Raw genomic sequence first — 23,704 nt, 5'->3', positions numbered from 1 at the left:
GGGGCCAGGTCTTCTTGCGGCGACGAGCGGCTGGAAAACAGCCACCTGCTCCCGCTACCTTATCGGCGGGGCTGGGCAGCCAGTAGCGGAGGGCCACGAGCCCCAGGGGACAGGCACCACCCGCCCCCAGGGCCCTTATCTGCTTCCTCCTCCCCGAACAACGTCTTCAGCGCCGGCACCATGCGCGGCTGCGGGTCCCGGCTGGTTTGGCTGCTGGTGCTGTCGCTGGCCTGGCTGGGCCCGGCGCTGGGGGGCGAGGATAAGGATGAAGAGGTGGTAGAAGAGGAGGAAAAGGAGAAGAAAGAGGATGAAGTGCTCTCAGATGAGATCAAGGAGGAGGATAATGTCCTGGTTCTCCATGAGCACAACTTTGCTCGTGCCCTGAGTGAGAACCAGCTGCTGCTGGTGGAGTTCTGTGAGTGTCCCCATCGTGGGCAGGGGTGTGGGCAGGGAGTGCTGGCAGGGGGGACCAGCCATGGCCGAGTGTGGGCAGAACAGACACATGGGCACAGGTGCACAATAGGGTAGGTGGTTTGGGCAGGGGCAAGGCTGTGGGTCAGAGGGGCAGGAGCACAGGCCATGTGAAAGGGATGGGGACAGACACATGGAGCAGGGACACAGACAGAGGCATGGGGTTGGGGTGTGTACCAGGGGCTTGGGACACAGGACAGGGACACAGGGTGTGGGTGTGTGACAGGACACAAGCTGAGGCCCAGTGGGCTCACACACCTATTACAAGCCCAGCCTGAGGACCAGGGACACCCCAAACTGTCCCCATTATCAATGCTGTCCCCTGCCCACAGACGCACCATGGTGTAGGCACTGTGAGCAGCTGGCCCCCGCCTATGCCCAGGCAGCCACTGAGCTGAGGAACGAGTCCAGCCCGGCCAGGCTGGGCAAGGTGGATGCCACAGCACAGACAGCCCTGGCCAACGAGTTTGGCATCACCTCCTACCCCACGCTCAAGCTGTTCCGTGATGGCAACCGCACCCACCCCGTGGCATACACCGGTAGGGCTGAGGCACCACGCGGTGTCTGTGGCACCCATCGAGGGGGACGCTGCCATGGGGCTGGGGTGGCTGGCAGGGGCTGATGGTGGGAGGAGTGGCAATATACTGGTGGGAGTCACAGGGTGGTGATGGTGAGGGGGGGCAATGTCCTGGTGGTGACAGTGGACAGGTGACAGCGTGGTGATGGTGTATGGGGTGGTGATAATGGGCAGTGCCGTGGTGGTGGTGATGGTTGGTCAAGGTTGGTGGCACAAGGAGGGGTGGCAGCCTGGTGAGGGGTGTCAGGTGATGTTGGGGGACTCACTGCGTGTGCCAGGCCGAATGGACAGCCAGGGCATCGTGCGCTGGATGCAGCGCCGGGCTGGCCCCAGCGCCATGCTGCTGCAGGACACAGACACCGTCGCCGCCTTCGTCAGCTCCCAGGACTTGGTGGTCGTTGGCTTCTTCAAGGTGGGCTGGGGTGGGTGGGGGCTGGACTGTGACCATGGCCATGGCTGTGGCTGTGGCACTGATGGGTGGCTGTGCAGGACCTGAAGGGTAAGGCAGCCCAGGCGTTCTTCGAGGTGGCTGCCGAGATGGTGGACATAACGTTCGGCGTGGCAGAGGCAGCTGAGCTCTTCCAGGCATATGGGCTGTCAGCTGACACTGTCTGCCTGTTCAAGAAGGTGAGTGGGTGGCAGGGGAGTGGTGGGGCCATCCTGTCCCCCCATCCCAGTCCTCACTGTCCCCCAACTTGGCAGTTTGATGAGAGACAGACAAACTTCCCTGTGGACCCAGAGCGGGGGCTGGACACAGCTGAGCTCACCCGGCTGCTCCGCATCCACAGCCTGCAGCTGGTGATGGAGTTCACCAAAGAGGTACAGCCTGTCCCCAGCCCCGTCACTGTGACCTGTCCCCCTGTCACATGTCCTGTGCTCCTTGCCCTCATCCTCCTTCTCTTCCTCCTCCCCAGACATCCAACCAGATCTTCGGTGCCAAGATCCCCCACCACATGCTGCTCTTCCTCAACAAGTCATCGTCAGAGCAGCTGTCACTGCAGGACAGCTTCAGGGCAGCCGCTGGTGGTTTTCGGGGTGAGGTGAGGTGGCCCCGTGGTGGGGACATGGAGGGTGGCTTTGGGACTCCTCAGCCTCAGTGTTCCCCGTTCCCTGCCCAGGTGCTCTTCGTGGTGGTGGATGTGACAGGGCATGGTGCTGATGTCCTGCCCTTCTTTGGCCTGACTCCTGAAGATGCCCCCACTCTGCGCCTCGTCAAGATGGAGAACAACCGCAAGTACCAGATGGAGCAGGACAACTTCTCGGACTCAGCCATTCGCACCTTCATCCAGGAGGTGCTGGAAGGCAAGGTGAAGGTGAGGGATGCAGCATGGTGCCAGCCAGCACCGATGGATTCTGCCATGTGCTGAGGGCTGTGGCTCTGAAGCCCAATGACAGTTGTGCAGTGTTTGCACACCTGTTTGCTGATACCTCTGCTGCCAGGCTTGAGAATTTGGGAAAGGGGGCAGGAGGCTGCTGCCATGGAGACACACAGAGCTGGGATGGCAGCAGAGGGGAAGATGTGATCCAAAAAGCAGCACAGGAACATGCCTGGCTGCCTGCTGGGGTACCCCTGACCCAGCCTGCCAGCCTGCGCTGTGCCCCACGGGCCCCTGGCACTGCTCAGCCAGGCTGTGGCTGTTCTGTCCCCACAGCCTCACCTGCTGAGTGCAGAGCCCCCCGAGGACTGGGACACGCGGCCTGTTAAAGTCCTGGTGGGGAAGACCTTTGAGCAAGTGGCGTTTGACGAGACCAAGAACGTCTTTGTCAAGTTCTGTAAGTACCAGGGCCAATCGTGGCCCTCCCTGAGCCCTGCCAAGGGGGTCAGCCCCTCCACGGCAGCCCCCAGCCCTGTCACAGACCCCTGGGCACTGCATCCGCCCCGCAGACGCTCCGTGGTGCCCCCACTGCCAGGCCATGGCAGCTGCCTGGGAGGAGCTGGCCGAGCGTTACAAGGACCGTGAGGACATCGTCATCGCCGAGATGGACTCCACAGCCAACGAGCTGGAGAACATCACCATCCGCGGCTACCCCACCCTGCACTACTTCCCTGCAGGGCCAGGCAGGAAGGTAGGCATGGGCACTCGTGGGGTCACCAGTACTCTGGGGATGGTGGCACCCTCAGCACCCTCCCCTCCCATGGCTACAGATGGTGGAGTATAAGAGCTCCCGAGATTTGGAGACCTTCTCCAAGTTCCTGGACAATGGGGGAACACTGCCTGAGGAGCCTCCTCCGGTGAGTGAGGTCAGGGACCCAACCCCTCCCCAGGCAGCCCGCAGATCCTGCTGGGTGAGGGGATGGATCCTGCAGGATGGGGATGGCGACAGGGTCAGGGTCACGAAGGGAGTGTTTCCAGCCATGTCTCACTGCTGCCTTCTCCAGGTGACAAAGACTCCTGGGAATGGCACGGGCAAGGAGGATCCGAGTTCATCAGGGACAGGTGAATCCCGGGATGAGCTGTGAGCCCTGTCCCACTGAGGCATGTGCTATAAACCACCTGGAAACAATGTGGGCTCTGGTCTGTGTCTGCGGCTCCATGTGCTGGGAGCACCCACGTGTCTTGGGGACACAGCCGGGCTGATGGTGGGCAGTCCTCTTGCAGCAGCTCTGCCACAGCACTCATCCTGGCAATTCTGCAATGGCACAGGGCGGCCAAAGAGCCCAGTGCTCTCCATGCTGGCCCTTGTGCTGGACTGGTGGGGTTCAGGTGATGGGGGACCAGCCAGGGTCTGTCCTTCATGACACACCAGACCCAGGGGATCCCCAAAAGCTGCTGTCACATCCAAGGCAGGCAACATGGGGTTCTACAGGGGTTCTACTTAAGCCTGGCTTGTAGCCTCTGGCAACTCCAGCACTGCCCCCTCTCCACTGAGCCACTCCTTCAGGGGCAACATGTTGGTTGAGCAGGCCAGGACCTGCTCAGCCACCCTCCAGGGAACCTGGAGCAGCTCCAGCCCTGCCATGTGCCCAGACCCTTTGCTGGATCTGCCCCACCCTCTGTCCATCCCAGAGGCTGCTGAAGGCCTGGGTCTGCTCCGCGGGGAAGGAAAAAAGCAGCAGGCGGTGGGACGTGGGGTTTTATTTCATTTTATCCAAGTACCTTTGAAAAGATCATTGTACAAGTCAGCACATGAGAATGCAGAGGAAACGTTGCCGGGGCTGCATGGCCACTATACATATTTACAGGGACCCCCTGAGAAAAACGGGGGAGACGGAAATCCCGGGCACACCAACAACCTCACCAGGCACACCACCATCAGAACTTCAAAAAACAGGGAGTAAAACCCCTCATAACGCTGCTCCCGGGCTGAAAACATTTGCAGATTTTGCTGGACTTTGTGTAGTGTATTAGGCAAGTCCCAGAACCATGTTTTAAAGGCACTCGGTGACATGTACAACAGGCGGAGTTGATCCCAGCACAGTGCCACAGGGTCCCGGCAGCTCCACCACTGCTGGGGCAGGGCCAGCACCAACGTGGGTCCCCCGGGCTTTGGGGTCACTCCAGTTTCTGTGGGTGGGCAAGGGTTGGTCTCCAAAGGAGCTGGCACAGAGCCATGGCTGTGCTGGAGCAGCATGGCCTGGGCTGGGCAAGGGCAGGGTGGTGGGAGCACCAGCACAGCCTCGGCTTCCTTGTGGCCGAGTAAGCCCAAGAGGCTTCCCAGGGCTGCCTGCTAGCCCTGCACGAGCCACAAACTGGCATCAATGACCTCCCTGGTGCAGTGTCCTCCTGCTGCCTCCCCTGAGACACACAAGCTGACAGAATATCCAGGACTCATAAAAAGATATATTTTGTCTTCAGCTTTAATGTCTCATCAGTTCCCTCCCCATTATGGCTCTCCTAAAGAGTTCTCCGCCCAAAGCCAGAGCTTGGCCAGCGGTCTGGGCATGTCTGCACCAGGCACACAGGTGCCAGCCCTCTGCAGAACTGCAGCACCCTCCAGGGAAGCAATCCCTTCTCCAGGGGGACACAGGGGACACACAGGAGTGTGTAGGCTGTGAGATGCCAGCACCCAGCCTGCCACCCTGGCTCTGAGCTGGTCCTTGCTCTGCGGGAAGCCCCCAGTCCTGACAGGCACTGACCCTTCTATCCCTTGGGAATTTACTCGGTCGCAAGGAAGCTCAGGGGGAGAAAAAAAGACCCATCCTACCATGTCCAGCAGCTGAGCCTGCCAAGAAGGCCACAGACGACTGCTTCCCAATGACTCAATAATCTTCACAGCCCCTTTGGAGTGGGACTGCCCTTTCCACACGGGAGGTGAGGGTGGCTGTGCCCCATGGTGCTCCAGAGCCATCCATGCTGGGAAAACAGGGCAGGGTGCCGGGAAAGCATGGAGCAGCCGGAGTCCGATGGATGGCTGTACACTTTGGGCGAGTTCTGCAGTACCTGTATGTTTTACATTTACATAAGAGCACTGTGACATTGGAAATATTTTCCTTTTATTACAATATATCAAAAATATGCAGCTTTAGTAAACAAGGTCATATTACACTTTCTAATGCACTGTACAATGCTACATTACACTTATATTCGGTATGGAGAGGGAGCCCAGGCTCCCACTGGCAGGTTTGTGGGGTGAAAGGGCATCCACCGGCATCCTGGAGCTTGCCCAGATCCGTGCTGGAGAGCAGAGCTGCTGCCCTCTGCCGTGGGCTCGCCTGGTGCCCGTGGCAGCAGCATCACCAGCGTCTGCCCCAGGCCTTCTCCTCCGGTCCCAGAGTCCTTCACAGTCCTGTCCTCGCTGCCCTGGAGCCTAATCAATCTTCTCCACCTTCCCGATGATCTTCTCCTCGAAGATGGGCAGGATGGTGTCATCCTCCCGCACCTCCTCGAAGACCACACCACAGTCGAACTCGTCACTCACTTTCTTAAAGTAATACCTGAACAAACAGAAATGTGGAGGAGGGTAGAATGAAAAAAAGCAGGTGAATGGTCATAGGGCACCATGTCCCCCAAACCTGGGTACAGCCCTTCCTGTGGCTCTGAGCTTGTGGTGCACAGCAAGCTGTTCCTCCAGACATGGAGGGAACTGAGACCACACTTCTGCCCCTGCCCTCAACAGTGAACAAAAAAAGTGGTCAGGATCCATGTTAGTGTGGTCAGGAGCTCCAGCCCTGAATCCAAGCCCATTCACAGCTCTCCCAAAAGCAGTAGCTGAAGCACCTGTGTTGGTGGAGCTTTCTAGGCAGGCTTTCCCATGGCAGTTCCTACTTGAAAGCAGGAACTTGGAGAGCTACATGCTCCACATGTGGCTGCTTTGGGGCTCTGGCAGGACCCAGCCTCCCTGTCCTCACTAAAGGGAACTTTGAGAGCAGCCAAGACAGCTCTGATTTCAGAGGGTCCCCACAGCATCACTGAACACTGCCTGATGCTGCTCCACACCAGCCCATAGCCCATGAGGGCAGCTCAGCAGCTTCTGTTGGAGGTGCAAACCATGATGCAGGACATTTCTGCTACAAAACCCGAAGTCCCTCACCCCTGCTAACCTGCCTCTTCACCAGCCAAGGCACCCTGGCTTTGCTGCCACATCCCCACCCCTGAGGGAATCTTCCTGACCTACCTCCCCCAACCTTCCCCTCTGTAGGGACAATGCCGCTGTGTCCTGGCAGTGGCAGGGGTCACTGACAGCTGCTGGCACCTTCCCACAGGCATGGAGCAGCCCTTACCTGTAGTTCCCTTTCTTGGTCAGCAGCTCCTTGAACTGTCCCAGCGTCACCACGCGGCCCTTGACGAGGGTGCGGTAGGGGATGGGCTCCCCGCAGAAGTAATAAGCCACCACGATGTTCTCGCAGGGCTGGGATGCTCCACTGCCTGGCCTCTTCTGGGGCTTCAACCTGCTGTGCAGAGACACAAGTGCTCAGTGCCAGCCCATGGGGCTCAGCAGCATCGTGCTGGGTCACCCGGCTGGGTTTGGGGCTCCTGGCTGAGAGCAGCGCGTCAGCAAAGGCACAGGAAATGCAGTGTGGTCCCCAAGCATCCCCTGCTCTCACTGCCAGCTCTCCTGGCACGCAGCCACACACTGAGGCTGGTCAAGGACCACTTGGAAAGGCTGGATGAGGCCAGGACACAGCCACAAGGAGGGTGCAGGTTCTAACTCAGTCCCTGTGCTGTCCCCAGGCTTTGAAAGGGCACAGCCCTCCTCACAGCACAGCTTGGGGAGTCACTGGCAGAGCCCCCCCGACCAAGGCAGCAGACCCAGGTCACCATATTCTCTACCATCACCATCTCCCCACACTCCTGGTACACACCAGAACACAGGGCTGGAGCATCATCCTGCAGGGCATGATCATGCAGACACTGCTCAGTCTGCTTGGGATTATTGCCACCATGGCCAGAAGAGCCCAGCATGGCTTTCCACTGGCCCACATCTACAGGCAGGATGCTCCTGCACCCCACAGCTCCCCTGGGCACCTCTCCCAGCGTACGTGGAGGTCTGAGGGGATGGAGCTCCCAGCATGGCATGTCCTGGAGGCTCTGCTCCCTGCTCTGTCCATGCAGGGTGACAAGGCAGCTGCCATCCCCAAAACCTCAGTGACCTGACACCTCCTGTGTTTTCCCAGCTCTCAGAATGTTGGTGTGGTCTTTGGTTCCAGCCCACACACCGGGGTTCAGCTATGTGGTGCCATCACTAGACCGAAACTGTCAGCCCAGCCCTCACCCCATTTGCAGAGACAGACAAAAGCAACAATAATACAACTCAGGGTACTTTGCCCTTCTGCAGAGCCTTTCATCTGGGGTGCTGAAAACGCTGCACAAACATTGGAGCAGCCTACACAAATTGGTACCTTGGCATGCGTGGTCTGAGCCAGAGGCAGCCTTCCCTTTCAAAGTCACATAAAACACATTTGGCAGCTTTGAAAAAAATTATTTTAAAAGCACGCTGGTTAAAAAAAGGTGATTTTGTATCTACATGGCTGGAAAGTTGCTGTAAAAACCCCAGAATCTGCCAAGCACATGAGGTAATCGCAGTTTTGGAAATGACTCTGACCTTAACCTTTAAACAGTGGCTGGCGGGCAGAGCACCTTTTCATGCCGTGCCCACACAAACATTGGCACTGCAAACCAACACCAGACACAGCCTTTCCACCTCTTCCTACAGGCATGAGAGGTCTAAAGTTTAACTGAACAATCTTCCAGGTGCCTGCTCTGCCTGGGAGACCTTTGGAGAAGATGCAGCATTCTGAGAGGCAAGGGTCTGCTCCTGGTGCCAGCAGAGCCTCTCCCATCCCTGTATCAAAGTACAGGATGCCCTTTAGCTAGAAAAACATTAAGGAATTGAGTCATCCTTGGAAAAAAAAATATGAGGCATTTAAAGGAAAAATGGGTCATAAATTCAGGCAAATTCTGTGAACTCTGTGAGCCAGAAGTTAATTGAAGGGGTTTGGAAAACCTCAAAGTCCCTGAGCTTCTCTTAATCCTGCTAGAGACAAGTCATGACTAAGAGAGGGCTGCTGTGTGCCTGGGGACCTGGGGACACAGCAATGAGCCTGGCACAGGAGCAGAGCTGGTTCCTCAGGGCTGCTGTTCTCCTTTGCCTGGGGAGCTGGAGAGGACAGGACATCCCTGAGCTCTGCCGTGGCAGAAGGAAAAGAGGGACTGTGCCAGTGGCTAGGAGTGTCCTTCCTCCTGCTGTGCACTTCACACCCGAAGGGCCACTCCAGAACATGCTCAGCCTGGCTCCAGTGAGATGTGCCCTGAAAACGATGCCTGAAATGATGCCCAAAATTGATCTTGCTAGGCACAGAGAGGAGACTGACTGGCTTTTAGTTCCCTAGGCCCTCCTTTTTGAAAATGGGGCCTTATGCTTTCCCTTTCCCAGTCAGTGGGAACTTGTCTGGACTGCCACGACTTCTTAAATATGATGGATAGTGGCAGAGACACTTCATCCACCAGTGCCCTCACTCCCTATGGATGGATTTCATCAGGTCCCATGGACTTGTGCACCTTCAGGTTCTTTAGATGATTTCAAACCTGATCTTCTCCTGTGAGTGGTTCTTTTTTCTCCCAGTCCCTGCCTTTGCCTTCTCTGACTTGGGTGCTGTGGTTGGAGCACTCACTGGTGAAGACCAAAGCAAAAAAGCCATTGAGTACCTCAGCATTCTGCATGCCCCAGGTAACCAGCTCTCCCATTTCATCCTAGACAGGGCCTGCATTTTTCCCAGTCTTCCTTTTATCACCAGTGTACCATGAGAAGCTTTTCCTGATGCTTTAATTCTGTCAGCAGAACTCACACACACCCCAAACCGCAGCCACAGACCTCGAGCAGGCTAAAGCAGAGCTGATGAATATGGAATCACTGAAAATGTAATTCTCCAAGAGCTCCTCTCGGGAGAATGAAACAACACAACTGTCTCCACTTTCGTCATTGCCAACAGATCTCTTGAGACCTCGGATTGCACATAAAGGCCACCAGACCGACTCTGAGCCCTGCCTCATTAAATCTTCCACCTGCACCCATCTCCCGGGTGTCAGTGTGACCCAGAAACACTGCCAGGTACCACACCCTGCACCTTCTGGGATCACCTCCCATTGCTGTGTTTGTCACAAGCACAAAACATTATCCAGCAGGGAAACAGAAGCACTCATCCCACTCACTGCATCTGCATCCCAGTCCTGACTCCTCAGCTGTGCATCCCACCAGTGCTGTGACAGGGACCCCAAGTCTGGCTTGCAGCACCAATCCAACCTTGCTGTGATGCAAAGGTGTCCAGCTTGCTCCAACTCAGCTCTGGGGCTGGAGAGCTTTGGAAAGCCCAAAATGAACCCAGCAGATGCTACCTCAGGGGGTGTCCCAGCCACCAGCTCTGCTGCTCTTCCAAGCCTAGCCCAACACAATTAATTCCAAACTGAGATCATCCAAGATGTTCTCCCTGCTTGCAAAAAATCCTTTCTCTGAGGAGCTGGTATTAATTACTTCAATCCAGCTGTGAACTGTGACACTGAGCTACAGGAAACAGCTCAAAACCTGTCTGTACATGGAAAAACCTGGTGGTCACTGGGACATCAGTGCTGGGCCCTGGTGTGCTGCTGGACCTACAGGTCATCAGTACCAGATGGTCAATCCTGCATTGCTTGCCAGCAGCAGCCAGGTCAGAGATCAGGGTCATTCCAAATGCTGTGGAATAGGGAGAGAAATGCTTTTTCTGGAAGAATATTTACAATTCTCAGTGCAGCCATTGCAGGTGCCTCTTTGATTTCCAGAGGAGCTGGGGTGGAAGGCAGTGAGCTGTTTGGTGGGGAAGGCCTGTGCCAGAGAGGAGTGGCTGGAGAGCCAGATAACCATGCTGGCAAGGCCAGTCTGGCTGCACAGGGCTGGCACAGTGTGCTCTCCACCCACAGCCAGCTCAACTGGAGCCTCAAGGACACCTCCGGGCTCACCTCCACCTCTCCATGCTTCCTCAAGGCTGTTGACAAACCTGGGACACTGGCTCAAATTTCCCAGAGCTCTTCAAAGGTCCTGACTGAAATAAATGTTGTTTTCATGTGAGCTCCTTTCTCAGTTTCAACTTTTTTTCTCATTGAGCTGTGGGACCTATTTCCAGGTGGGCTGCTGGGCTAACCAGAGCAGGAGTTCTCTAAAAAGCTGCCTACTCAGATGGGCTTCAGCTGGAGCCCCCAATCCTGTCAAAATCCAGCAGAGAGATTTCAACATCCAGGAATCTTTGGCTCCTTGGGACTATTGCATCCATTTTTGCCTGCTACTGGACACTGACACATCTGCTTTTCATGAGCAGCTCCCCACTGGTTTTCCAGGCATGGGGCAGGGCTGGGGGATCCCAACACCACTGGGAGAAGAGCCAGACCTGATGGAGAGGCAGTGCAAGCAGAGCAGCCCAGCACTGGGACTGCTCAGCCCATCCTGCTGCTGGTCTTCCTGGCATTTACCACATACCATGGGCTTCCTCCATAAGCCACTCTTAAAATACAGGCCAAATTATTGTCAGAGTATTAACTGCACAGCCCGGGCTGCTGTTTCCAAAGTGTGTACAGGCATTCCTGGGGAAGGTGCATGAATTTAGTGCAACTATAAATGACTCTACTAATAAACCCTATCCAATTACACACGCTGAAAGGTAGATCACATAAACTTGGCTTAACCTGGCTTGGGAGAGCCCTCTAATTACCTGGCTTTCAATCAATGCTCTGACATGAATACACAGAAGTCTGCTACGTGGTCACTGCAAGCAAAAATAACTGGAGCCTGTCAATTAAGAGCTTCTTTTTTAAATTACATTTGTGTTTCTGAGAGTCAGACCGCAAAGTTTCAAGTTTTCAGAGGACAGCTGTAGAGCTGTGAAAGGTTTTTAATGGACATAGTGCTTTTAGCAGTTAACAGTAATTATCTAGCACTTGCAAAATGCTTTTCACCAGAGAGCTCCATGTGCCTTGCAAATAATGTTCCCTGAAAGATAACACCAAGCAGGAAAATGAGCTCTGCAACAGCCATTAAGCTGAGTCACAAAAAGATGCAGGGACTTGGATATGGCCGTGCAGAGTCAGAGCTGCTGCAGGAGGGCTCCAGCACAGAGCATCCAGAGGCCACCAGCGGCCTTTGCCGGAAGCTTGTGTGAGATGGAGATAAAAGCAAAGACAGATTTGTCTTCTGCACTTAATTCTGCTGCATCCTGATGAATTCTGCTCTTGCACCAAGCTCTGAAGTTGTTGTGTGAGCGTGAATGAGCAGAGAACCAGCAAGTACCGGGGAGAGAGCTCTCCCAGCCATGCCCCTTACAGACATGCTCCCCCTGCCCAGCCCCTTCCCACCCTGCCAGGAGCATTTCCAGCCTCTCCATCCACAGATCACAAGCCCAGGGCCTCAAGGTGGGTTTTGGCATTCACACCACCATATTAGAGGATATGAGGCAGTTTCTCTGACCTCTCTGCATGCTGGACACCAGAGCAGAGGACATGGACATCCTTCAGAGCAGTCTCTCCCATCCCTCCCACACACAAATCAGACCACATCATCATACCTTTGCTTAAGGGGGAGTTTTCCAGCCCTTTTTTCCTCTTCTTCCAATCTCCTGCGAGCTTCTTCCAGCTGGGTGAGAGGGTTGGGGGCTGGGTTGGGCGGCATGGTAGGATCTTGGATGAAGGGGTGAGAAGGCTGGACGACGTTGCGGAGCTGGGCGCTGACCCAGGGGTGCACCGTAACAGGTCGCTCGATGGACAGGGGCCGGACCATGTCGTGGGGCAGCTGCTTCTTAGCACCTGAAGAGCTGCACACAAACACAAAGGTTTTACATGCACCACTGAGATGCTCTGCACGGGCACACAGTCATTCCCAGATGGACCTATTGCTGGACACAGGCACCATTAGCAAGCTCCTCACAGCGTGGCTTCTGAGGGAGAAGGGCGCAACACCAAAATCTAGAGATTTTGAGCAAGTCTTGAGACGTCAGGCTGAGCTGCCCAACCCTGAAACAAACCCTCCACAGATCAGTGTGAGGGCTCCCATCAATCCAACACATAAAAATAAACTCAGGAAAAGGCAGCTCCATCTTTTGTGACATTCTCCCAGGGGATGCCCTCCCTTGCCTACCACGAGTTATCCCTCAGATACAACATCCCCACAAGTAATCCTTGGTCTCCTAAGGGTCTAAACCCTTGTGGGGTGGATTCTTGTCTTCCCAAGATGTCCAGGAAGAAGGCAGCCTGCTGACACACCTCCCTTGTACAGGGGTTGCAATACAAATATGGTTATCCCTCGCTCTGCCAGCCCTTACCCATGGTTTGTTTTCTTATGCCTGCTGATCTCCTTCTCTCCTTCTATGATCCACTGAAGGATCTTCTGGTTTTTCTCCACGTCTTCAGGAGATCCTGGCATCTCATAGTTGGCACCATCACTTTTCCCTGAATCAGTCTTCTTAACATTCCTTTTTGAGAGCAGACTTGCTTTCCCACTGCAAGAACAAAGCTTGGGATATTAGTGCTTTGCTTATGCCAAACCACCAGAGGGGCAGAGGATGGACACAGCTATCTCCACACATGGACACATCTATCTCCAGACATTTTTCACAGCTCCCTGCTCGACCAAAGCTCAAACCAACTGTGCCACAGTTCACGCTAAGAGCAAGACTGCCTAGAGCTGAGCAAAGCAGCCTCTCTGCCAAACCACCTGCAAGGAAAGGGAGCTTCTCCTCTGGTCAATGAGCTTTAGCAATGTGGCAAGATCTCCTGGCATGAGAGGGGTTGTGTTAAAGCCTCAACTGTTTGCTCAGGGCAGGAGGTTATCCACTGTCTCCACTGCTTGAAACCTGGGTCCTTCCTATCACTCCTGGATTCACTGATACTCCAAACTCTGACTTGTCATGCCCAGAGTTTGCTTCTTACCCTGATTTGAAGTGAGACTTCATGTCATGGTGGAAGTATTACATCCTAGCAGGATGGGCTGCCTCCCCTGGGGAAGCCCAGTCATCCCACCATAGACAGAGGGATGCCAGGCAGTAGCCAACACTCTGGCTACACCTGCGGTTGCAGCAAAGGCTCCTGCAGGAACCCCATGGCACACAGGGCCACATGCCCAGGCAAGCAGCTGCAGGCTCAGGAGGCCATGCAGAATTCCCCCATGCTGGCCTGTAACTACATGAGACCCCACTGTCCTAACCACCCACCTGCTTTACTCTACAGGACGTCGCTCCTTCTGCACATTCACTAACATACACAGGAAAAACAACCTGAACACCACAGAGGAGACACAGTCACTTGGATAGCTTTGCTGATTTTTTTGGAAAAAGCCTGGAGAGGCATTGCTGAAGATCTACAAAGGCAGGGCAAGCTGACAACTTCTCTGCTTCTCCCAACATGAGGACTACCAGGTATCAAATAAAACTGCAGCAGCAGGTTCACTGCAAACAAAAAAAAAGCCTTTTTCTGCAGGTTGTCATTGACCCACAGACACATCATGGGTGGGCTGGTGGAACAGCAGACCAGCTGGGTTCCACAAGGAGTCAGAGAAGCCACCACAAGAGACTGCTGGCTGGCAAACAGAGCCATTTAGATGCAAACCCTTGTCTTGGGAAGCTTCTGATCCAGGGACTGCCAGGAACTGGGAGTTTGTGCCAGAGGAAGGACAGCTCTGAGTGTGTCCTCTTAAAATCTCATTAAATATATGATGTAGCTGCTGCTAGAAGGAAGTGTTGTGTGTAGATGGGATTTGGGTAGGGAGAGAGAGAACATCCCCTTGGGACAGGCTGCCACAGCAGCACTGCAGTGTCCATTGCTTTGTCAGGAAGAGAAAGGAGCCCTTCTGGTGAATGGGTTCAGCCTTGCAACAAATGAGGGGGTTTTTGTCCTCTCATAAGCACCTTAAGAGATCTACTTCTATTACCCAGACCTCAAGACACAGCCCCAACATTCAGCTCCTGCTGCATGGAGAAGCAGATCACCATCTGCAATTTCTAAGCATCTCCACTGCTTTAAGGAGCAGAAAACCTACTTTATAACCAAGGTCAATAAACATCCTGCTCAGAGGGTGTCTTTCAGCACCAGATCACAGAGACAAAAAGGAGTCTATAAGGGTTATTGGGGCATATCTGAAGGGGAAGAAGTCTCAAACCATGTCCCAGCACAAGCTCTCACAAGAAAAGGTTCAACCACTGTTTCCCTGACAGGCCTGTTTATGGAAGAGCTTCCCAGAGAAGCCATGGCTTTGGGAATCCCGTTGGGTGTTCCTTGACTCACCTGTAGCCTAAAGAGTCCATGGGGACAGGGGCCATGCCCAAGTTTTCACTGTAGTTTCGTGACTTTGTTGCATAGTTATGTGAATCTACATTCCAAGCAAAGCTGTTCTGCACTCGCTGCGTGGCCTCGGCCTCGATCTGCTCTTTTGGTTTCATCATGCTGTGGTGATGGATGTGGTGGTAGATATGTTTATGGTGGTATAAGTTAGCTGCATCCAGTTTCATTCCTGATTTTGTTCCGTGCTTGCCATGCCCTGGAGGAATTGTTCCTAGTGTCCCTGACAGCTTTCCTAAGTGGCCGCTTTCTGGGGACCGTGGCTTCGGAGAGTGACGGCCAGGTCCTGGAGATTGGCAGCCTGGAGTTTTCATCACACGCTGCACGTGTTCATCCAGGATGCTTTCGGGGTTTTCTTCATGGGCATCTCTCATCTGCATCCCAGCACAGCCCATCTCAGCATAACGAGGAGCAAAGTGATGGAAGGCTTGGGCGGAAGGCATCTTGTGGCTCATGACCGAGGGACCAGAAGAGATATCTGCATCCTCACCTTCTTCTTCCTGCAAGAAACACAGGGACAATCAGAGAATGACACCAGAGTGGTGGAAGAGGTCCCTAATCCTACCTTCTGCTCGCAGCAGGACTGCTGGGGTCTGCCCTGGTTTAGTCCAGCCAGATCCTGAAAACCTTTAAGATGATGGAGATGCACCACCCCTCTGGAGACCTATCCCAGACTGACAGGAAATTCCTAATGCTCAAGGCAAGCCTGTGCAGACTGGGTGCCACCAAGCAGAGCAGCTCAGCTCTCTGTACCTGCTTTTGGAGCCATTAGCAATGTTCTCCATGCACCACCCAAGCAGCTCTGACAGGCAGCCCACACATCACAACCAGGTTTACAAACACAGCTGACAAGCCTAACAACTCAACTGGAGCAGGCAGAGCCTTACTCCAAGTCCCTTGAAGGTGGTTCTGTAACAGCCAGCAGCAGAAACACAACTTACCACAGTGTACCTTTCGGCTTCCTATGTGCCTTTGGTAAGGCACTGCTTCAAAGCCCATCAGATAAAGCCCAGAGCTACAGGATATGCAGCAAATCGGTTCTGAGTCAGGTGAGACCAGGGGGGTTTTCTCACCCAAATGACTATTTCACAAGCCAAAGCCAAGAGAAGGCTTGTAACAGGAGACGGCAAGTGAAGGTCGACAGCTGCATGAATGGTTTTGGAAATCAAACATTGATTTCTCCCGGGCATGCTAAGGCTGGAGTGAAACACTTCGTGCAGATAAAGAAACAGGTTGGAACTAACTGCTTGTTCTTGCAGCTCACACTGGTCTAGGACATGCTGTTAGTGACTCTTAAGTCCTTGCCAGGAAGAATTAAACTCCTCCATGCTGACAGCCACAGTTTTGGTGCTGACGAACTACTTTATGCTCCAACATAAACTCAGATATTTATGAAGTTTCTTTATTGGAAGTCAGGATTCCTATTTGTTTTAATTACATAAGCAGGACACCAGTGAGTCCTTTAATCCTTCTCTCTTTTTCTCCTTTGGCACAGCAAAGAAATCAGTTGCTGCACAGGGTATCTCTGCCCTGCCAGATAAATGCATCTGCTGGAAAACAATGACTCCCATCAGCTTTGCCTGTCAGATGCCATCATCCATCACTTGCTAACCAGCTTCAAAGTTTCAGCTGCCAACCACACAGCAAGAAAGCAAATAACAGACTTCCTCCCAGTGTCACACCTGGGGGTGGCAGGCCTGAAGCAGGGACAATGCCAGGCTTTCAAAGTGCCGAAGGCGTGGGCGCTGAGAGCCTGGGGGTGTGACATGATGCTGGTGTCTGGAGGGGACACAGCACTTTCTAACAGATCACTATGAAGAGCTTCAGAGGCACCTTTCATCTACAGCCATGCACCACAGCCTGTCAGCCACCAGCCCTGGGCACCGAGCTCAGGGATGAGGAATGGTGAGGGATGTGCTGACTACATTCCTGCCACTGATGAGAGCATTTATTAGCAGTTTGTGATACCCAATGATACCCTCAGCACTTGGGAGGCTCTTGGGGCTGGTACCTCTCAGGTTTAAACACCAGCTGATGTGCAGGGCAGGATCTGACCCTGGTACAGATCCCTGAGGAATGGAAGCATGTCCTTTCTGCTCAGCCCAGGGCTCAGGCAGTGCTGGCACATCTGAGCAGGGTGGCATGAGAGTGACAACCCAGGGAGATCCAACCAAATGGGTGCCTGGGATTTGGGAAATCCTCTGGCTGCCCAGAATTCCAATTGGCAGGAAATGTGAACTTTTGTTTCAAGACTGAGATCAGGATGGGCTAAGGGGAGGAAAGGATCTCTCAGCTCATCTGTGTCACTGAACAGATGTGGACCCCAAGCAGGACCACAGGCAGGAGCAAGTGCTGGGGGACCTGCCTTACCACCCCTCAGCACTGGCCTGAGCCTCACATCAGGTAGGAACACCAAACAGTGAGACAACAGCAGTGAATGAAGGAATTGGGGTGCCTATCCCAAGCTGTTGTCTCTCCTCGAGATGGGCAAGGGTTTGAGTCAAGGTTGCAGGAGCCAATTCTGCTGAATCTTTTCACTGTGCTCAGTCTGCAATGAAAAAAACCACATACCTGGTGTGGGTTCTGGAGCCATGTTTTGGCACCTCGCTGTGGTGAGCTGAGAAAAGCCTGGCAATGAGCTGGGCAAAGCTTGCTGGAGATCTGGGCAAGGCCTGGAAATGAGCCTGGCAGAGATCTGGGCCTACCTTGACAGTGAGCTGGGCAAGACCTGGCACTGGGCAAAGCTTGGCAGTGAGCTGGGCAAGGCCTGGCAAGGAGCTGGGAAAAGTCTGGCAGGGAGCTGAGCACAGCTGGGCAGTGATGTTGGCACAGCCTGGCAGTGATCTGGGCGGGCAGTTGCCATTCTGGCAAGCAGGGAGTCCCAGTGCTATTACCACTAGATGGTGCTTTGTTGACACAATATTGTCAGAAAGCTCTTCCACCAGCTCCCACAGGCAGCAGCAGCCAGAGATACAGCTCAACTTTGCTGACTGTCTGCTGAGCTATTTTTACTCTCCAGCGAGGCTGGGGGTGCCCTTCCCTTTGAATTAGGAGCTGAGAGGTGCACTGATGAACCACGGGCAGGAGATATCTTGCTGCAAACCTCCTCCTCTGCCTTCTGCCAGTCCCACCCATCAGGCTGCTGCTGGTTGGGAAGAGAAAACAGCTCTGCTAAGCACGAGTGCCTCTTCGATCATCATGCAAATGATTTCCCTCTCTAGTCAGGCAGTGTTTTATATTCAAATAGTGAGAATCTCAGCGGTGGCTCTGCTTCTCCCTGGCTTATTTTCCATTTGCTCAGTTCAGACAGAGTGATCTGTATGATCCAATACTGATCTCTGTGATGAGATACTGTGGATTCCATGCGTGGACACGAGGCTGAAGTGTCTCAAAAACTAATATGGGAACATGCACATCCTCTAATCCTCTGCCACGTTTCTCAGAATAATTAATGAATTCAGCATTTGCTTTTTTGTAAAGCAGAAACCTGACAGTCTTTTCAGTAAAAGGCATTTAGCTTCAAATCAGAAGCCTCCTCCCGATGTTACTGCATGATGTGGCTTTGAAAGGAAACCTGCAGGCTGCTCGATATGGGGGAGGAAAATTCTTTTCCCCTAGCTTTTGCAAAATATTTCCAGCTTCTCTGCTAGGCTGATAACTGCCCAGTGTGACTAAGGCTCCTGGTTTTCCCTGTGCTGCTGTGCAGTGAGCCATGCAGACCTAGGAAGAGGTTACCCTGCAGTCCTGGTGTTCAGGTCACAGAAAAAAGCCCTGTGATCTATCAGGATTCCAGCTCTCCTTCTTGCTGATACCAGCAGCTCCTGCACCTTAAGTGCTGACCTAAAAAAGCTACAATTGCTTACTCTGAGTTTTTCCTGAATGGTTAATGCCAGATGCCAGCCAGTCAATGAAATACATTCTGGAGACAGCAAAGAGGTTTAATATATAGCATTAGTGGGAGTCCTGGGCTTAAAAATAGATTAAGTCACACAAAAATATGTTTAAACAGACTTAAATATATTCTCTGGCACATAGGTATTTGCTGATTTTATGGTATTGCTACTGGCAGCTTCTTCAAGGAGGCAGAGGGCTGGGATAATGTAATTTGGTACACATGGGGGCTGCAATGGAGCCATGGGAGGAGGAGGAGGAGGAGGAGGAGAAGGAGGAAGAAGAGTGTTCTAGGACTGTGTTAGCTGAAAATGCTGCTGGTTACACTGCTTTTGTCTAGAAAGCAACAGTCACCAGACAGGACAACAGTGCAATTCCAGAAGAACAGGAATCTGATCCTAAAATAGCACCTTGATGGCTTTTTCTGGCTGGATGCAGAGGTGTAGGGAGTTTGCTGAAAAACACCTGGAGCTGGAGGGGACTTTACAGATCCTTCTGCCTTCCTCAGTTCCCTGCATTTGAAATGCAGATGTGATTTAAAGCCAACACTGCAACCTACAGCTCTTTTCTGTTTAAAGAGCTACTAGGTGAGCATTTTAAAATGCTCCAATGGGGCTGAAGGTTCTTTCCTGGAGCCCCAGAGGCTCAACTTCCCTGAAAGCACAGAGCCAGCTGAGCCAGGCATCAACACTTCTGCTTTAAGGGAGGGCTGCAAGGTACAGAGCCCAGATCCTCTTTCTCAGGGCCATGGCAGCTAGTAACTGCCCAAAAGGAGACCCAAAATTCTGGCACACAGGGCTGTAGTCACACGGAACTAGTGATGTTCAGTAACACCATGGGGTCCTCTGGAATCTCTCCTGTATCCCCAGCACAAGATGTGCAGGTACCCACGAGATGCAGTGCCTCAGAAGAAAAGCTATGGTGTGAATACTGTTGAACAGGGGTCTCACACAGGTCATACCAGATGACCAGGACCTCAGTCTCTCCCTCTTGGAGCTTGTTGTGGAGCTAAAGGCCTTGTATACTTCCCATGGTTCATCTAACAAATTCTGAGGCTCTGAGGGGCCCCAGCAGTACCAGGGCTCACAGCACCCAATGCCACTGGCTGGGTATCCCAGTGGAGTCACTGTGTTTCTCTGCCCATGAGAGGGTTTTTCAATGCCACACCTGACCACTTCCAAAATTCCTAGGGATGTGCTAGGCACTGATGAGCAGAACCCTTTTGGTTGTGGCAGAAATGGCCTGATAGCAGACACAAACACCCCCAAGCACATCACCTGCCATCTGGTCACTATTTGTGGGGAAAATAGGGATCACACAAAACCTCCCATGGGAAGGTGAACCCCTCTTACACAGTGCCCAGGCATTGCTCACAAAGTCAGGAGAGCCAGGGTGCCAAAGAAGGTGATGGAGAGCATCCACGGCCCCTGAGTGATGGCAGAAGTGGGCAATGCTGTGCCATGGCTGTATCTTACACAGGGAGGGAGCACTGGAGCTCACAGAGCCCTGCATGGATGGAGGAACAGCATCATGGAAGCTCTGGGGGCTACAGGAGCCTCCAGGAGCCCTGTGCCAGTGATGAGCATGGCAGTGGAGCAGAGAACTGGCCACCCCAGTTGCTTCCACAGCAGCTGAAAGCTCCCTGTGGTACAGAGTATGCAGTCCCAAGCTGGCAGAGGAGGTAAGAAGGTCACTGACCGCTCGAACGCGTTTAAGGCGCTCCTCTAACTTCTCCTCTGCTTCACGTTCCTTCTGTACTTCCTCCAAACGGTTGATCAGCTCTGCAGCAAACTTCTCTGGTTCCACGTGGATATCCTTTGGCATTCGGTAGGTACGCTGCAGGGAGAACACAGCACGGCTTAGCAAAGGATGCATGAAAAATCCCACGTTTCTGTGGGAGCCTTTGATAACTGGAAATGCCGGTCGTGCCGGTGGGAGCTGGGGGAGGACAGGCTGGCAGGCACTCAGGTGCAGCCCAGGACCTGGGGGCTGGAAGCTGAGCCACCACCTCCCCGAGTTCCCCAGCTGGCACCAGCCCCACACACCACCCCATGGAAGGGAAAGGTTTTCTGGAGCTGCAATTCAAAAAGCTCTTTTGGCACCAAATTCCACTTAGGGATGGAAATGTCTGCTTTTCTCCCAATGGACACATGGTCAACAGGAATATCCTGGTCTCAAAGGGTGGCAAAAGAATGTGCAGACCTTTCAACCTCTCAAACCCCCTGTTTATAGCAGTTATGCTTTCCCTTTGATAGAAGGGAGGACTCTGGTGCACACTTACTCAGCTTATCCCAGAAGGATCAGTGTACGCCAGTGAATCCCTGCAAATCTAGCTCTCAGCCACAAAGGTCCCAATTCCCACAAAGCATCCTGTCTTGCTGGAGGATCCTACAGGATTGCATCTCAGCTCTTTAGAGCTGTGCAATGATTCCCTGCTTGCTTTATCAATACACCACCCTTACAACCACAGAGGTGCCATTTTTCTGCTTCCTCTGGGTGAATAAATGAATATTTATGGCAGTTCAAGGACATTCTTGATTCCTTCTGCTGAGTTACTTGGTCTCTAAATTCCTGAGTTTTGGGATAAAAAGTTTCTGTAGTGAAGTATGGAACTATCAGCTGCTGTATTTTCCCCCTCATTTTTATCCTTTCTGCATTATTTTTTTAAATAGTAGAAAAAGTAAAATGACACAGTAGAGATAAAAATTTAATTTGGAGGAAAAATAGCTGGAAAATTCAACAGCATAAAACTGCATTCAAATATTTCAATACCAACATGAGAGAAATATACACTCTATAGGACCAGAGATAAAATTAAATGTGAAGACTTGAGATAATTCATAGCAAAAGAACAAATGCAGCATCAGAAGCAGACATCGAGTTTGAAAACTTTAAAGGAGGATGAGAGACCACCCGAATTTATCCCAGGCCAGCCAGAAGATCAAAGCAGAACACTAAAATACTGCTTTGCCTCAAAACCTGACAGAAGTATGCAAATCGCATTGGCTTTTCTGTCTCTGCCAGCTGGAAGGCAGGGAAGAGAACCAGAGGCAGTAAGAACCCACTGATGGCACCGAGGAGCTGAAGACTCTTTCATGACACCCCAGATGGGTTGCAGAGGCCCCAGTTAAAGCAGTGCTTGTTTTGTTTGCCAAGAGGGATGGGTCTTCCTGAGCCTGGCAACAAATATCAATCTCAGTGACCCATCTGAGCTGGGAACGACCCAAACCAACTATTCCCTTCATCCTTGCAGCTACTGGAGAGGGCACAACATATGTGAGGTGATGTCACCACCCTGGGGTGACAATTTCTTTGGTGCCACCAGAACCTCCAGGCAAACCAACGGCCTGTGTCACAAAAAGCTATACTGCAGAAAAAGGTTTTCATCAACAAAAATAATGTTCAGTCTTGAAATATTGGCACGGGGGCCAAAGTAGCCTGTTTCATGTTAGTGCTGTCCAGAAATGGGCCCCAGACATGCTCCAGCACAGGGGATGATGTGGCAGAGCTGGTTCCTGCTCTGTTACTCCCTGAGGAGCATCTCAGGATGTCTCCCTGTTCCCCTGCATAGCCCAGGGGAGCACTTCTGGCTAAGGGATTCTGCTTCCTTCTGAAACCCCAACCCCGTGACCACCACCATCCTCCTCATGAGGCCGGGCCAGCGATTCCCAAGGAAGGAATTCTCTCCCTTGCCTGACAAGTCCCAACCTGCTGGGTGACGTGTTCCCTCCCTCCTGCCACCTCGGGATGCCAACTCTCCCTGCGGTTGTTTATAGACAGCAGCACCAAGCCCTGCTCCGTTAGACACTTAATGAGCCTAATGAGAGGCAGCTCAGAGCTCAGCACTTATGGTCTTGGGTCTCCCTGGTGGAGCCACCACAGAAAAGTACAACTGGGAAAGAATTACCCTTTGTTTTCCTAGCCTTTGATGCAAGGCAGTATCCCAAACCAAAGTCTCTCCCCAGCCTGCGGCAGCAGTGGGTGCAAGGGATGAAGTCTGCTAACCCGAGTGTCCAAGTCCTGTCACAATGAGGTGGTTCTCTGCAGGCTCAGCAATGCCTAAGGACTACAGCTCTGTCTCTGCTGAGGATCTGAAGATATTTGGAATCACTGCTGTATCCAGGGAACTCAAAACAAGATGATTCTGGGTCTTTTACAGCTAATACCTCAGCATTGTTATCCACAGTCTCTCAAAGTCTGGAAGTCACTGAAGCTCAACTACAGAAATTACAATAATTGAACCCAAGAATCTTTAGGATGAACTTGAATTCCTCTCTCTTTGAAAAACTGCTGCACCTGCAAAACCCATTGCCCTGTCCTTGGAGCTTCCCACTCAGCCCAACAGCTTGCAGAGGGCATCAGCAGCCTGTTTGAGGGTGCAAGATGCAGCCCCCTCTGCAAGGGTCTCCCTGAGCGTCTGAGATCAGTGCAACTGAAATAAACCTCACTTCACCCCATGGATACCAGTTGCACATGCCCTGTGCTGGCCTGGTGGGTACCTGTAAGGCTAACTCAGAGAGCTGGTGAGCAGGATGATGCTTTGAACATCACCATGGGTCTGACTTTATTCCTAGCTCATAGGATGAGCTACACAGACTTCGCCAAAACTAATAGTATTGCAGAATAATGAATGCAAATTCCCTGTACTGAAACAATACAGATAACTGCTGAGGGCTCTCTCTGTCTCCCTGGACAGCAAACATGGATTGCACTGACCGGGTTCAAAAGGCTTAAGACAACAAAGTGTTTGAAGCCTTTATCAAATGATGGGCCTCACTTCAGAAGGGAGACATGGGAGATATGCTCCATCAAAAACCATCCAGGCTGAGCCTGTGCCCAGAGCAGGATCCTTCAGGGCTTCAGGATTTTGAACCTGCCCCCAGCTTCCCATGGGCATACAGAGTCCTGCCAAGAGAGTTGTAAATAAGCTGCTTATTGCTCTGAAATCAGAAGGGCTCCAAATGCTTTTGTTCCAAGTAAAGGGTGCAGCACTCTCTGGAGCTGGCTGGTTTTTGAGGATCAAGCTCTTCAG

At 52.8% G+C, this 23,704-nt stretch overlaps 2 protein-coding genes across 4 annotated transcripts in view; one reads left to right on the top strand and one right to left on the bottom strand.

The window, feature by feature from the left end:
• The first annotated feature begins 51 nt into the window (after positions 1-51).
• Positions 52-5,198, top strand: PDIA2 (protein disulfide isomerase family A member 2). Of its 2 annotated transcripts, XM_085074983.1 has the most exons (12): positions 52-415; positions 804-1,010; positions 1,327-1,460; positions 1,538-1,675; positions 1,751-1,867; positions 1,963-2,088; positions 2,167-2,361; positions 2,701-2,821; positions 2,934-3,115; positions 3,195-3,281; positions 3,429-3,486; positions 4,233-5,198. In XM_085074983.1, the coding sequence occupies exons 1-12, from the start codon at positions 181-183 to the stop codon at positions 4,241-4,243; spliced, it is 1,611 nt and encodes a 536-aa protein (XP_084931109.1). In that variant the 5' UTR covers positions 52-180; the 3' UTR covers positions 4,244-5,198. The 2 variants fall into 2 exon arrangements, with proteins under 2 accessions (XP_084931109.1, XP_084931107.1); XM_085074981.1 differs by lacking the exon at positions 4,233-5,198 and having other exon boundaries at positions 3,429-3,553.
• Positions 5,199-5,461: 263 nt separating this feature from the next.
• The window catches only part of AXIN1 (axin 1), a 69,797-nt gene continuing 51,554 nt past the window's right edge, over positions 5,462-23,704 (bottom strand). Inside the window, exons 5-10 of one of the 2 annotated variants that reach the window (XM_085074979.1) lie at positions 20,371-20,508; positions 14,728-15,281; positions 12,771-12,947; positions 12,018-12,263; positions 6,711-6,881; positions 5,462-5,924 (exon numbers count right to left, since the gene is read on the bottom strand). In XM_085074979.1, the coding sequence (XP_084931105.1) occupies positions 5,798-5,924; positions 6,711-6,881; positions 12,018-12,263; positions 12,771-12,947; positions 14,728-15,281; positions 20,371-20,508 (1,413 nt within the window). In that variant the 3' untranslated portion in view covers positions 5,462-5,797. The remainder of the gene's footprint in view (positions 5,925-6,710; positions 6,882-12,017; positions 12,264-12,770; positions 12,948-14,727; positions 15,282-20,370; positions 20,509-23,704) is intronic. The other variant, XM_085074980.1, reaches the window with a different exon arrangement.

The sequence above is a fragment of the Lichenostomus cassidix genome, chromosome 14 (assembly GCF_008360975.1).
Source record: "Lichenostomus cassidix isolate B80296 chromosome 14, HeHo_3.0, whole genome shotgun sequence".
NCBI classification, from domain to species: domain Eukaryota; kingdom Metazoa; phylum Chordata; class Aves; order Passeriformes; family Meliphagidae; genus Lichenostomus; species Lichenostomus cassidix.
This window is presented reverse-complemented; position numbering and strand designations above follow the sequence as displayed.